This window comes from Dama dama, chromosome 10 (genome assembly GCF_033118175.1).
Source record: "Dama dama isolate Ldn47 chromosome 10, ASM3311817v1, whole genome shotgun sequence".
NCBI lineage: Eukaryota > Metazoa > Chordata > Mammalia > Artiodactyla > Cervidae > Dama > Dama dama.
Genome location: NC_083690.1, coordinates 10,163,490 through 10,179,352, shown reverse-complemented (window position 1 = coordinate 10,179,352; position 15,863 = coordinate 10,163,490). Strand labels below are relative to the sequence as shown.

The 15,863-nt window shown below is 43.1% G+C and overlaps 1 protein-coding gene across 2 annotated transcripts in view; it reads left to right on the top strand.

Annotated features, from left to right (window-relative positions):
* Positions 1 to 15,863, top strand: part of GRIN2A (glutamate ionotropic receptor NMDA type subunit 2A) — a 430,691-nt gene that overhangs the window by 330,937 nt on the left and 83,891 nt on the right. For both annotated transcript variants that reach the window (XM_061152805.1, XM_061152806.1), the window contains 3 exons: positions 3,593 to 3,798; positions 11,905 to 12,073; positions 12,158 to 12,311. In XM_061152805.1, coding sequence (XP_061008788.1) covers positions 3,593 to 3,798; positions 11,905 to 12,073; positions 12,158 to 12,311 — 529 coding nt within the window. The remainder of the gene's footprint in view (positions 1 to 3,592; positions 3,799 to 11,904; positions 12,074 to 12,157; positions 12,312 to 15,863) is intronic.

Here is a 15,863-nt window from a genome sequence, read left to right as displayed (position 1 = left end):
TGCCACCTCCTTGGCGAAGCCTTCTGGGATTTCTTTCTCCCTCTTTCCAATCTTAGACCCATATTTTATTTTTTTCCTCCTAGTTTGCAGTGTGTATATTCTTGTGTGACTATTCGACTCATGTGTGCCTTCCCAATTAGCCTAGAAATTCAATGTAAGTAAAAATGTTGCTGCTTACACTACAGTATCCTTGGTGCCTCACACAGTGCTTGGCATCTAGAAGCTACTCAGTAAATATTTATGGAGTAAATGAATCTCTATTAAACCTGTCTACAAACTCAGTTACAGCCCTTTGTAAATAGGAATATAGGAGGGGAAAGTGAAGGTTGTCTGTTTCTCCCCTATCTGGTAGAAAAAATCTTAAGAGTTGAGATTTTTGGTGTTTGGAGCAGGAGCCCATCAGACTCTGAGAAGGAGGTGCAAGTTCTCAGGATCCAGGGCAGTGTTGACACAGCAGCTTCGGCTCTGGATCAAGTTTTCCACCCACCGCATATTTCCACCCTCCTAGGCGGACCCATGGGTGCTTAGTTAGAAGTGTTAGGAAGGGAGGGAGGAACTTAGAGAAGATCTCAGAAGTTACTACACTCTGGGGACTCATAAACCTTTGTAGCCTGTCTCTCCATGAGTCAGCCTTGGGCTGAAACTTTTGCCTGCCTCCCACGGTGTAGAGTGTGTGATGTGGTCAGTGACATCACCAAAGATTCTGCTAACTCAACGGGCTTTACCTCTATTTGTGTTACCTTGAGATTTTAGGAGTTGTCTCTGCAAGGAAGAGAGGATCTTGGAGCAATAACATGATTACTGCAGATCAATTACTAGAAGCACTAGTGGGAAAATGCCTTTGGATTCAGATGATTCCACGGTATAGCTCTGGTCCCACCACTTAAAAAGCTGCGCACGTTTGGGCAGGTTGCACAACCTCTCTGTGCTCTAGTTCCCTGACCTGTGGTGTTGGAGTAATAGTCTTTATCATGTGGGATTTGTGGGGATTAAACAAAGTGGTAATATTGGCACATTTCCTTAGTACATAGAAGTGCTCAGAAGTGACATTGTTATAATTATAGCATCAAATGCTATGGGGGAGCTGGTAGCAATGTTCTATATTACCAGGGAACATGGGAATGCCTTTGCAAATTAAGTCATATCTGAGCTCTATCTTACATGCTAACTTCCCAGGTGGTGCTAGAGGTAAAGAACCTGCCTGCCAATTCAGGGGACATAAGAGACATGGGTTCAATCCCTGGGCCAGGAAGGTTCCCTGTAGGAGGGCATGGCAACCCACTCCAGCATTCTTGCCTGGAGAATCCCATGGACAGAGAAGCCTATAGTCCACAGGGTCACAAAGCATCAGAAGCAACTTAGCACAACCACAATAATAACATAATAGTATCTGCCATGTATGTTACATGCTAAGTAAATTCTGTGCTCAGCGCTTCATGTATATTTTTGCCTCATTCAAATCTCACTATAGTTCTGAAAGCATATGCTGTGTCCATCCACATTCTATAGGTAAAGTGAAGCTCAGAAAGGTTAAGCCCAGGCTGCTTAGCTAATGGGTGAAGCCAGGATCAGCATTTAGTTCCATTTGACTCCAAAAGCCATTGTCTTGGCCACTGAACTACCCAGTCTCTTAAAGGTTATGTTTGAGTTTTCTGAGAGAGATGGAAAAGAAAGGGATGGATGTAACATATTCCAAAAGGAAGAGCCTGAATATCTCTTTGTCTATTTGCATGTTTATTATTGTTGGCTTGGAAGGCAGGAAGTGTTCAGTTTTACCCCTCATTGTTCTCAGGCACATGCCAGCACCTAGCCAGTGTTCAATAAATCTGTGTTGAATGAATGACAGGTTTGATGGGCTCCACTTTCTCTCCGTCCTGTGTTACACATCACAGCATGAGGTGATGAATGTGTTTATTTGTCCAAATTACTCTACCGCCTTTCATAACTTGAAAAGGAAGGTATTCGTGAAGCTGGGCAGTTTTGTAATTGGCTGCGTGGCATGTTTCTCAACAAGCAGCAAACATCTTCCAGTCCAGATGCTGAAGTCATCTCTGAGAACAGACTGATTGCCGTCTCTCCCGATGCCCCGTCGCCTCTCCTCGTGTCCAGCGTGTCTGAATTCTCTTTAAGGGGCTGAGATTCATTTCTGATGACACTTACATTACAGAAGGAGAGGTGAGAGGGTCACATCAACAAAGACAAGCCCGGACACTCGGCACTTAGCTCTTCAGACGAGGTATTTTTCCTTGAGGTTGATGCTACAAATAAAGCGCTGACCTGCGGTGTCAAGCAGTTGCGTGTGGGAGCAGGAGTAGGAAGGAGAAAGTTCGAAGCTGGGGGCAGCTTTCCCCTCACGTGTATGTGAAGGGTGCCAATAAGCTGTCAAATAAAATCAAGGTTCAAAACATACAGCCTTCAATTTGATTTTGCTAAGATGCCAACTGCTGCAGGGAGGGAACACAATCGATTCTGTTTTGACAGGTCTTGGTGTTCGCTAAGCAGCAAAAGTCTCCACTCTGTGCCTGATTGATAAAAGTTCCCCTGATTTGCAACTTAAATAGAACCCCATCCGAGCTTGAAGGGAGGCTCTCATCCTTTTACCAGACCTCGCTCCCTTTTGCTCTTGGACTTCCTCCTCCTCTCCCTTTTCCTTTTTCTGTCTCTCTTAGCACTTTTTAAATTTCTCTCCCTCTCACTGTCTCCCTTCTATACTTACAGGAAGAGTTTACACAGTCCCTAATACCTGCTGGGCATTGGGCTGTAGGCTTTTCTCAAAATGCTTTGTTTCATTCCCATGACATCCTTATAAAGTAGGTGGAATTGTGTCTATTTACAGATGAGAAAACAGATGTTCATCGTGATTAAGAGCCTGCCTGGGGTTGTGCAGCTAGCAACTGGCGAGAGTTGGGGATTTAAGTCCAGATCTCTCTAACTCGAAAAGTCCCTGCTGTTTTCTTTTTTCTTTGGGGTTATTTTTGGCCATGCTGGGTCTTCACTGCTGTGTGGGCTTTTCTCTAGGTGCAGCAAGTGGGGCCTACTCTCTAGTTGCGGTGCTCGGGCTTCTCACTGCCGTGGCTTCTCTTGTTGCTGAGCATCCAAGGTGCACAAGCTTCCGTAGCTGCAGCTCCCGGGCCCTAGAGCACAGACTCAGTAGCTGTGGCACACGGCCTTAGTTGCTCCACGGTGTGTGGGATCGTCCCGGATCAGGGATGGAACCCATCCGTGTCTCCCACACTGGCATGCAGATTCTTAACCACTGGACCACCAGGGAAGCCCCTTTGCTGTTTTCATGACATCAGTGGTCCTGAGCACTGGGGGGACATTACAGTCCACTGGGGAACCCTAACAGCATCTGTGCTTAGTCATCACCCCCGTATTTACTCAGTCTGGGGAGAGTCCAGGGCATGGGGGCTGCTTTCCTCTTTATCCCCATCTCTCTTAGCAAATAACAGATGCGTGCGTTGAGGTAGGTAACAGAAAAGCCCCGAGGATGGTGGACTTCTTCTCCCATGCCTCTTCTGGGGGAGGGCTCCTCCTTCAAGAAGCTGGTGGTGCAGGAAAGCACATGTGTGTCTCTGTCTTTTTGCCACAGGTGGGCAAGTGGGAGAACCAGACCTTGAGCCTAAGGCATGCCGTGTGGCCCAGGTACAAGTCCTTCTCCGACTGTGAGCCGGATGACAACCATCTGAGCATCGTCACCCTCGAGGAGGCCCCCTTCGTCATCGTGGAAGATATTGACCCGCTGACGGAGACGTGTGTGAGGAACACTGTACCGTGCCGGAAGTTTGTCAAGATCAAGTGAGTCCGGGGGTGCGGTGGGTTGAACGTGCCCAATCCTTTACAATAGCCTGCATCACTGATGACAACAGTATCTCTTTTGTTGTTGGTCCATTGCTAAGTCATGTCCGACTCTTTGCAACCCCACAGATAGCTGAGAAAGGAAGAGAAGCCAAAAGCAAGGGAGAAAGGGAAAGATACCCCTAACTGAAGACAGAGTCCCTAGGAATAGCAAGGAGAGATAAGAAAGACTTCATAAGTGAACAGTGCAGAGAAATGGGAAAACAATGGAATGGGGGAAACTAGAGATCTCTTCAAGAAAATTAGAGATACCAAGGGAACAATATCTCTAAAGTAATAATGAAATGTAATATAAAATATGCTCTATTATAATAGATATATGTAAGAATAGATTTTTTTAAAAGACTAGAACTACACCAGCTGGTTTGCATTTATTTCATTCCAACAATAGTAATAGGGGGTGCGTGGTTTTGCCCATTTTAAACACCATAAAAGCTGAGTTTACTGGAAGACTAAGAAGCACATTCGAAGCCACTCAGCTAGTAAGAGAGAGCCAGAACTCAAGCACTGGGCCATCTGACTCCACCACCACATTCTTAACCATATGGTGAATCAACCCTCCCCTTCAGTCCTTCCTAAAATAATTATTTCTTTTGTTCATTTCTGGTTGCTCCCTCCCCCAAACCATACCTTCCACCTCTTTCCTAATTTCCAGATCCACACTCCTCAGTATTTTCGAAACTTCTCTCCATTTTGGGGTCAACATCTCCCTTCCAAGTGACTTTCTAATGTGAACCAGGTGGAGCTGATCTCCTGGGAGGTCTCCTTGGTCACCAGCAGCAAAGCCAGCATCACATCTAAGTTATTTCTTCTTTTATTATGATTGAAGAGAAACTGACAGTTAAATCAGAGCCTCTGGCAAAGGGCTGTCCCTAATCTATAAACCCTTTGGAGACTTGTAAAGTTTCATAGCCAAGTCCAAGATGCTGATTATAGTCTCTGTAATGCAAACATAAACACAAATACCACCCTGGTGGGGAATTCACAAAAGAATAAAGCCTATAATTGGATGGAAATCTATTTTTTTCTGAGCATTTTGCGATTGCCTTCTTTCGCCTGGAAAATCCTTGCTTGTCCTTCAAGGCTTAAGCACTTCCTCCCCAAGTTGGGTTAGCTCTCCCTACTTCCACAGTACTGCCTCTGTCTCTGTCTCTTAATTCACTCAGGCTGCTGTGATGAATTACCATGAGAGGGTGACTTAAATAATAGCCTCACACTTCTGGAGGCTGGAAAGTCCACGCTCAAGGTGCCGGCGGGTCTGGTGTCTGATGGGGACCCTCTTGTTTGCACATGGCTGTCTTCTTCTTACCCACTTCTTCTTATCAGGGCACTGCTTCCATTTATGAGGGTTCCACCCTCATGACCTAATTACCTCCCCAAAGTCCCACATCCAGATAGCATCACAGCGGGGATCAGGGTTTCAATATATGAGTTTGAGGGGAGCATCAACATTCAGTCTGTAGCCCTCTCTTATTTATCTGTCTCACTTGTTTTTGTGGCTTAATGTGTGTTCATATTTTCCCCGGAGTATTAGCTCTCTGGTGGCTTGGACAGTAATGAATCTGCCCGCAATGCAGGAGACCTGGGTTCGATCTCTGGGTCAGGAAGATCCCCTCGAGAAGGGAATGGCAACCCACTCCAGTATTCTTGCCTGGAGAATCCCATGGACAGAGGAAGCTACAGTCCATGGGGGTCGCAAAAGAGATGGACATGACTGAGCAACTGTCACTTTCACTGTCATTAGCTGTCTAAATACAGGGAACGTGGCGTGTTAATCTCTGTGCCCTCACTGACAAGCGCAGAGTGTGACACTCAGTGTTGGTGACGCTTGAACTGAGGCGTGAATGGATACTTTTCCTCCCACCTGCCAAATTCCAACCTCAGTTATTATCATACAGGATGCAAATCCCCATGGCTCAGTGATTTGGATAAAGATAATTTTTTTAAAATATGATGGCTAAATGTATGATGAAGGTGCATTTTGGTTCGGAGCAATTTTTATCAATGAGTAACCTTTCTGGGGTTGAAATTCTGAACGGATCATTCAGTAAGTAATCATCGGCTTTTTTTGGAGTCATCAGCCTCTACAGGGTTGAAATTCTGAATAAATTAGTCAATAAATAAATACACATGAAGCATAGTTTCTGTGTTAGTCACAGTGCTGGGCATGGGAGATTCATCAGTAAACAAGGAAGAATCCTGCAGTCAAGGCCTGCACAAGTGTTAAAAAAACAACGCAGCCAATAAGGAACCAGGGCAGCTCTACATTAGGATTAACCCTGTGAAGGATCTGAGTAAGGTGGCGGCATCAGAGAGTAACTTGAGGTATGTGGGGCTCCTTTAGTGACGTATAAGGGAGGAGAAGGAGCCAAGCATGCGATGAACTAGGGAAGAGCCACTCAGGTAGAGGAATGCGTGCAAAAGGCCTTGAGGGAAGAAAGAGGTTGGTGAGTTTGGGAAACAGAAGGAAGCCTAGTGCAGTACTTGGAAGTGATGAGCTTGGGGTAGGAGGTGGGGACAACGATATTGGATCAGCCAAAAAGTTTGTTAGAGTGTTTCCATGGGAAAAAACCCAAATGAACCCAATAGAAGGGATTACATGGGAAAGGTGACAAAGGAGGTTTTGACTTTGGTGGGTGTTCTTTGAGCAGATGGTCAGATGAACTGGGTCTTCGAACTTGTCCAAATGAAGCAAGCAGAGTAGCTGACACAAAGCAGAGAGTGTAACCCCACTGGGGCACCTCCTTTATGATAATATCTCCTCTGCTTCAGTAAGACCAATCAGGCAGGGCCTCTTAGGCTTCACACTCAATCTTTGTAGTCTAAAGTCTTTAAAATCAGAAGCCTTGGAACTGAAAACAGTAGATCACCAAGTCCTGAGACGCATGGTCTGGAGGAAATGAGCCTCCAGATATATTACTGTCTTTAAAAGAATCGACTTTTCAACTGAACAATATAAACCGACTAACTGCTTCAAATTCACATTTTGTGGTGGTGTGGAAGGTGGTGGCTTGCAATTTTTCTTTTCCCACTTGGTGACATGAGAAGCTTGCTGTGCTTCTAGGTGTAATTAAAGTCTTTGATTTACCTGAAAGCAATAGAAAATAAGTAGGATCCATTAATCCCAACTGTAACACAGATTAGATCAACTGCATTTTCTAAAGGTAACATCTTTGAGGCAAGGTGATTGGTTCCGTTAAGAACTCCCATTAGACAACATGATTGTGTTCGTTTTTCTTGGTGATATTCTTTCAGGGAAAGCCCTTTGTCAATCACTTCTGGTAAATGGCGGGATCTTGAGGACACAGATCAGTCTTCTAAAAAATCAGGTAGTAGGAAATGAGCTGAGAAACCAGACTTTTCTTCTAATCTGCTTTAGTCAAGTGTTAAGACACGAGTAGAAAATTGAGGAACAATTATCTAATTTGATATGTAGGCATAAATGGCTATTTGTTGTTGCTCAGTCGCTTAGTTTTGTCTGACTCTTTGCAACACCATGAACTGCAACATGCTAGGCTTTTCTATCCTTCACCATCTCCCAGAGCTTGCCCAAATTCATGTCCATTGAGTCGGTGATGCCATCCAGCCATCTCATCCTCTGTTGTCCCCTTCTGCTCCTGCCTTCAAACTTTCCCGGCATCAGGGTCTTTTTCAATGAGTCAGCTCTTCACATTGGGTGACCAGTATTGGAGCTTCAGCTTCAGCATCAGTCCTCCCAATGAATATTCATGATGGATTTCCTTTAGGATGGACTGTTTTGATCTCCTTGCAGTCCAGGGGACTCTCAAGAGTCTTCTCCAACACCACAGTTCAAAAGCATCAATTCTTTGGCGCTCAGCCTTCTTTATGGTCCAACTCTCACATCCATACATGACTACTGGAAAAACCTTAGCTTTGACTAGACAGACCTTTGTCAGCAAAGTAATGTCTCTGCTTTTTAATATATTGTCTAGGTTTGTCATAGCTTTTCTTCTGAGGAGCAAACATCTTTTAATTTCATGGCTGCAGTCACCATCTGCAGAGATTTGGAAGCCCAAGAAAATAAAGTCTCTCGCTTTTTCCACTGTTTCCCCATCTATTTCCCATGAAGTGAGGGGACCAGATACTGTGACCTTAGTTTTCTGAATGTTGAGCTTTAAGCCACTTTCTCATTCTCCTCTTTCACTTTTCATCAAGAGGCTCTTTGTTTCCTCTTTGCTTTCTGCCATAAGGGTGGTGTCATCTGCATATCTGAGGTTGATATTTGTCCCAGAAATCTTGATTCCAGCTTGTGCTTCATCAAGTCCAGTATTTCGCATGATGTACTTTGCATATAAGTTAAATAAGCAGGGCAACAATATACAGCCTTAACATACTCTTTTCCCAATTTGGAACCAGTCCATTGTTCCATATTTGGCTCTTGACCTGCATATAGGTTTCTCGGGAATCAGGTCAGGTGGTCTGGTATTCCCATCTCTTTCAGAATTTTCCACAATTTGTTGTGATCTATACAGTCAAAGCTTTAGCGTAGTCAATGAAGCAGAAGTTTTTCTGTAACTCTCTTGCTTTTTCTATGATCCAGTATATGTTGGCAATTTGATCTCTGGTTTCTCTGCCTTTTCTAAATCCAGCTTGAGCATCTAGAAGTTCATGGTTCATATACTGTTGAAGCCTGGCTTGTAGAATTGTGAGCATTACTTTGCTAGCATGTGAGATAAGTGCAATTGTGCGGTAGTTTGAACATTCTTTGGCATTGCCCTTCTTTGGGTTTAGAATGAAAACTGGTCTTTTCCAGTTCTGTGGCCACTGCTAAGTTTTCCATATTTGCTGGCATATTGAATGCAGCACTTTCACAGCATCATCTTATAGGATATGAAATGCCTCAGCTGGAATTCCATCACCTCCACTAGCTTTGTTCATAGCGATGCTTCCTAAGGCCCACTTGACTGCACTCCAGGATGTTTGGCTCTAGGTGAGTGATCACACCATCATGGTTATCTGGGTCATTAAGATCTTCTTTGTATAGTTCTTCTGTGTATTCTTGTTACCTCTTCTTAATATCCCCTGCTTCTGTTAGGTTCATACTGTTTCTGTCCTTTATTGTGCCCATCTTTGCATGAAATGTTCCCTTGATATCTCTAATTTTCTTGAAGAGCTCTCTAGTCTTTCCCATTTTATTGTTTTCCTCTATTTCTTTGGATTGATCCCTGAGGAAGGCTTTCTTATCTCTCCTTGCTATTCTTTGGAATTCTGCATTCAGATGGATTTATCTTTCTATTAAATGGCTATACTGCCAGTTAATCCCCTAAACTGCCAAATCATTGGTGAGAAGAGAGGAATGTATTTTCAAGCACTTATGTGAGAAGTACTTTAGATATTTTATTTAATTTTTCCAACTAGTCTGCAAGGTAGGTATCAGCTTTCTCCATGTACGAGTACATAAATCACAGTCTGTGAATGAAGAGACCTGTCTGAGTTTCCATGCTTGTTAAGGGCAGACCCGGGATTTGAAATTCTGCCTGACTTGCAAGGCAAATCCACTGGCCACACTGGGAAATGGTAGAGCCTGAGAAGTGATGATTTATTGGATCCCTCTCCCTGTATATGTTTTGATGAGTCCCCCTGTCTTTTGGGTAATGGCAGAGAACGGAGATTCTCAGATGTCTGTGTCTTTGTCACACCCCCTCCACATACACACAAGGTCTGTGATAGAACCAACGCCAAGTCCCCAGTGTGGTCTGCGTTTCCATCGTTTCCATGTTAAATCCAACTAGTGCACTTTCTGCTTGTCTTTTTCACTCCACGTCCCCAGGATCTCGTTCCATGTCTTTACACAGAGTAGCTACTCAGGGGGTGCTTGTGGGGTGAAAATACATCAGTGACCACTGGCATCTAGAATACACTGTTAGGGAACTTGGGGAATAATTAGCTTAGAAACTGACTGAGGTTCCCAGTGAGGTCAAAGAAGCAGTGAGGCAGTGACTTTGAACCTTAAACCTTAACTCCTGTCCAGATTGTCCCAGGTGAAGGAAGAGACTGTAATAGAACAAGGGAAGAAGCAGAGAATGAAGGGGACACAGATAGAAAGAGGTGCTAAAGAGGCGTTGATGCACGGCCTATAGTGGCCAAAGAGAAAAATAGAGAATTTGATATGGGCCTGTTTTTCAAAGAGCCATAGACACCAAGAAGAAAGTCATATTTGGACATGCCATTAATTGAATGTACTTAGGACATACTTCTATATTTATGGCAATCATAACTCTGGCTTGACCCTTTCTGCTCTGGGATATCAGTGGGGAGAAGGAAGGTCCCTACTTCCTGCTGTACTACAGAATTGTCACCCAACCATCTGTAAATATATGTGGTGTGGCCTCCCCCAGCCCCCAAGCTGAGGGCAGCAGGGCCTGAGCAGGTTGTCCAGCCTCAAGGCTGGAGAATGAGGTCTCTGTGGTGGTCCTGGCTGGTAGATGCAAGCGGGTTGAGCAGAACTCAAAAACAGGATCGGAAGGGGCAGTGGTGAAGAGAGCAATTCAGGATAGGTGATCTGTGACCCTGAGATAAAGAAAACATTGGAGGGGGGAAGGTTTCATTCTGCAACTCACTTCCATTACTCAAAGCCAGATTGTCAAATCTATCCATATTCTTGGATAGAGATGTATACCAATGATGCTTAATATGTTTGTGTGGTTAGCCAATTATGTATATGGTATATACTCACTCCAGACAATTTGGGGGGTGGGGAACTAAAAATATGAGAAAATAAAGACATGTCTTACCATTCAAAAATAGCTCTGTTTCCTATTTCATTGTTTTTCCATCCAACTACATCGTAAGCTCATTTGTTTTTATATCACTTTGACTATTCTGCATGTATCACTGTGTAACCTACTTTTATCATGTGATATGGAAACATAAGTATTTTCCTATAATGCTGTTAGAATTCTGTAAACATCATTTTAGTGCTTCGGCAATAATTCATTGTAGTACTTAGATGTGCCAACAATGGAATATTCAAGGAGCACGTTTCCCGTGATATGCATGTGTCAGCATGGAACACCCCAGAGCGAGGTGGAACCAAGGGCATTACCCAGAGAGGTCTTGCTCTTCCCACATGAATTGTTTAACTAGTTTTTATTATCAGTTAGGAAGACCTCAGTTTCCTCCCCTTTGAAAAGCATTTCTGGTTTTTCTGTGGGTGTCCTTTGAGTATGACTTGGTCAAGTAAATAAAGCACAATGGCTGGTACAAAGCAATGAGTGTAACCTGGGTAGGTTTTGATAGGTTTTAAGACCGCAATGCCTTCTGTATTTTAATAGGGCTTTTTCCTGATCAGGGGCATTGCTATTTAATAGTGTCACCATTTCCCTTCCCGCCATGTAGGGGAAATGTTTTGAATGAGCCTTCATTTGACATATGACTCAATCAAGAAACATTAAGTTGATAGACTCAGGCACAGAGTAGACCCCAGGTCTCCTGATTCTTAGCTGAGAATTCCTAGTTTTCTTCAGCAAGGGAAGTGCCTTTCCTGAGGAAGTAAGACACCCATTTTCCTTCCCTTTGGTTGCTAACCTCTATCTTTAGTGAAAGAATAAGGCAAAACTCACCTTGCTCTGATAATTTCATATCTTCTTCTCCTCCATTTTCCACTGTCTTTTTAAAAAATAATTCAGTTTAGATCAGATGACTAAACTGATCTAAAGAGGTTTGGTGTCTTACAAGCTTTAAAAAATAAGAGGTAGTAACTCTCATCTGTATAATGGGGATCTGAATGCTACCTAATTAAGAGAATTGTCATGAAGATTAATCCAACAATTAATATAAAGCATTTATCACAGTGCCTAGCAAACAATAAATACTCAATAAACATGACATGTTGTCACAATTACTGTCATCATTAAGAACACTTCCTACTTTTGCTGTCATAAACCTACTGCTTGTCCTTGGAAAAGCCACTTCCTCATTTTAAGCCTCAATTTCCCATGTGAAAAATAGCAGAACAGTGTAGATAATGACCGTGAACACATTTCCCACTGCTAATCCTCTACCGTCCTGGGATTTTCTCTACAGCAATTCGACCAATGAAGGCATGAATGTTAAAAAATGCTGCAAGGGGTTCTGCATCGATATCCTCAAGAAGCTTTCCAGAACGGTGAAGTTCACCTATGACCTTTACCTGGTGACCAATGGGAAGCACGGCAAAAAAGTGAACAATGTGTGGAATGGGATGATTGGGGAGGTACGTCATCTTTTCATATGCTGGGCCCTCAGGGACGGTGGGAAAGATAGGTAAAGATGGTTCTTTTTCTGGCCTTCCACCCAGGTGGTCTACCATCGGGCAGTCATGGCCGTCGGCTCACTCACCATCAACGAGGAACGTTCTGAAGTGGTGGATTTCTCTGTGCCCTTCGTGGAGACAGGAATCAGCGTCATGGTTTCCAGAAGTAACGGCACTGTCTCACCTTCGGCTTTTCTAGGTGTGTGAACTTTGTGGTCACTCTTGCCTTCCTGTGAGGAGTCACAGGTATTCTGTCATGTTTGCTCAAATGGCAGGACCAGTTAGGACCTTGTTCAGTTCCATTTAACCACATGAGCATATTGAAAGCATCTTGCATTTGAATTATCCCAATTTCCCCCCCTTTGAACATCTTTCATTTATCTTTTACTTGGAAATAGCCGCTAAAAATACAACCACATATTCAGATACTGCCCTTGATAGTGTAGAATATAGATTAGGAGATATATTGCTTAGAGCCTTGAAAGCATTTAAAAAATAAACCTGTCGGCCCACAGTTAATTTAAGTCAGCTCATAAACTTTTATTTAGCAGCCACATACCCATCCTCCATCCCTCATTAGAATGACAGTCATTTATTTACTGGATGTGAGAGTAAAAATAATGATGACTGTGTGATGATTTATACCAGGACTCTGACAAACAAAACAGAAGCAGTCTGAAGAGGATATACCATTTTAAAATTAATGGAATCATATTTTAAATGTGACTATCCTTTAAGCTGAATGGTTTATAAGGGAGAAAATTCTTCTTACACTCTTTTTAACTACCTCATAAATTTATGTTTTTACATGAAAGGTTTGTAACTTTTTAAACCAAGGTAGTTCCATTTTTTTTCTATCATCTAGTTTTCTTTAGCCCCTATGCATTCGGTAGCCTGACTGGTGTAGATGAAACTGCATGGGACATAGCCAAGCATTTTAAATTTTTTCTTTGAAGGAAATCATTGTGCTGAGTGTTTTGTCATCATAAACAGGTTTTGAGAGTGGCTGTCTTAAAGATCATAGGGTTCAGATTAACTTCCCCTTGGAATTCCCATATAACCTTCCAAATTTGGAAAGGTTAAGACAAACAGTGACCCCCAAGAAGAAAACTGCATGAGAGAGAGAAAACAGATTATGGTCAAGTGGTCTTCCCTCATGACTCACCCAGTAAAGAATCTGCCTGCAATGCAGGAGACCCGGGTTTGATCCATGGGTCGAGAAGATTCTCTGGAGAAAGGCATGGCTACCCACTCCAATATTCTTGCCTGGAGAATTCCATAGACAGAGGAGCCTGGTGGACTACAGTCCATGGGGTCACAAAGAGTCGGACACTAACACTTCGACTTCACTTTCTAGGGTTAAGTGAATTTCTTACATTTTTTTCCAAAAACAAAAAAAAAAAACTTTATTAGAGAACTGAAATGCAGACTAGGACCAATTTGTGGACACTAGCCCCAAGCCCCTAATCTTACCCTCCCACTGTCTGTATTGATATGTGGTGTTAGCGTCTGTGCTTCATTCTCTTGAGTGAAATATTGACTAACAGGATTTTGGATACTGCCTGACTCACAGACACATACGGATTTACTGTTTTCATTTTTGATAATCCATTTAAGCTGTTGAAATCCTTACCACTCACTGGATTTGATTTTGCACTCACCTCAGTTTTTGTAACCTTTGTTGGAATAACATGGACCTTGACAAATACACACCTCATTAGGTTCCTTTTGGGCCTGTGTCTGATATGGATCAGATAGTAAAGAATCTGCCTGCAATGCAGGAAGCATGAGTTTAATCCCTGGGTTGGGAAGGTCCCTGGAGAAGGGAATTGGCAACCCACTCCAGTGTTCTTGCCTGGAGAATTCCATGAAGAGAGATGCCTGGCAGGCTACAGTTCATGGGATCACAAAGAGTTGAACACAACTGAGCAATGAACACTTTTTCAGTTTCTGATATGGATAATGATGCCCGTATCTTAATAAAGGACCTCACTGTATCATGAAAAATACCACTCACTGACATTGACCACACGAGCAGACTGTTCGTAGCTATCTGATGTACTCTCACATTAGTCACCCCTAATCATTTTCTCACTGTTTCCTACTGGATCCTTTAACAGAACTCTTTGGTCCTAGAGGTTAAGAAAGGATTGGAGGAAGGGAGTTCATGAAAGAAATGGAAAGAGATCTGTTTCTTATCACAAACTATCCACTCATCTCCTCAGTGAGCTACAGAGAAATTTTGATCCACTTCAATCAAAGAGGAAAGAAAAATATATCAACCAATTTGTCTCGTAAATATGGGTCACTGATATTGAATCTGGCCTCCACCCAGTTTCCCTAGATTTTTATCTTTACCTGCATTAGTAGAACATTTCCGTAAAAGTAAAGTATTTTTGCTCAACTTAACTAAACCTCTTTTCCACCCCACTCTTCCTACTGCACCTTAAAAGATAAAATAAATTGTAAGCAGAGCAATCTGTTTTCAATGCTGTTTTTACACAGTAGGCTTAATATTCTTCCTAGTCACCAAATTGCATCCCTATTCGATTGACTTGCACCCCCTCATTTACAGTCATTATCTGCAGGTTTTGAAAATCATAATGAACCATGCTAAGCTACATTTTTCCATTCACTGGCTCAGTCATCTGGAAGAGCCAAACATTCGCAATCTGATTGCATTGCTCTTCATTACTTCCTATTCTCTCTCCTCCGAAAACTCCATTAACTCACATCGGAAACACTTGTAGGTAATGCCTCTGAGCTTTTGTGTGAAAATGTAACCAGTGACTCTTCAAGGACAAAGATGACATCTCTTGCAGTGTTTCCATTCAGTTAGCTCTAAAGACTTTCCAAGAAGGTTAGCGTCTTTGATCCACAGACATACTGAGCTGGAGTCTCTTCTGGATTAAAGTTCCTTCACAGACAGATGTTGAATCTGTTTTAAGCCAGTAGAGAAAGTAATCCAGAGCTATCTCGAAATATTTCTGGGTCACATCGGAGACCTGACAGATGGCGGCTCACCACTGCTCTACTCAGCCACTCAGTCGTGTCCGACTCTTCTTGGCCCCATGGGCTATAGCCCGCCAGGCTCCTCTGTCCATGGCATTCTCCAGGCAAGAATACTGGAGTGACTTGCCACTTCCTACACCAGGGATTAAGGCTCAAACCCACATCTCTTGCATCTCCTGCATTGGCAGGCAGATTCTTTACCACTAGCGCCACCTGGGAAGCCCCACCATTATTCTAATGATTTGCTTGGTTGTGGTGTGTGAGTGTGTGAGTGTGTGTGTGTGTGTGTGTGTGGTGTCTGGAAATAGCCATCCTTCAGGGCATTGATGGGTACCTGAAACCTGAATTCTACAGCAGACTCTCTCTGTCATGTTCATTAGTCAGGTGACAGATATTGTCACTTCGAACTGAGAAAACATCTGGGATAAGTTGTTTGATCATTTTCCATCTGATTTTCTGAACAATTAGTGAGTAGGACATATCAGGTGACCAGTGAAGTTCACTGCAGTCTATCAGATTCTGCCCTGTGAGTAAAAGAATTCAGGGAGGATTTCCCCTAATATTCTTAATAATGTCCTCATTGCCCTCAGAGAAAAGGAGTTATCAGATTAGTAAGTATGCATGTTTTAAACTGAGCTTCCCTGGTGGTTCAGTGGGGAAGAATGTGCCTGCGATGCAGGAGATGAGGGTTCAATCCCTGGGCCAGGAAGATCCCCTGGAGAAAGAAATGGAAACCCAG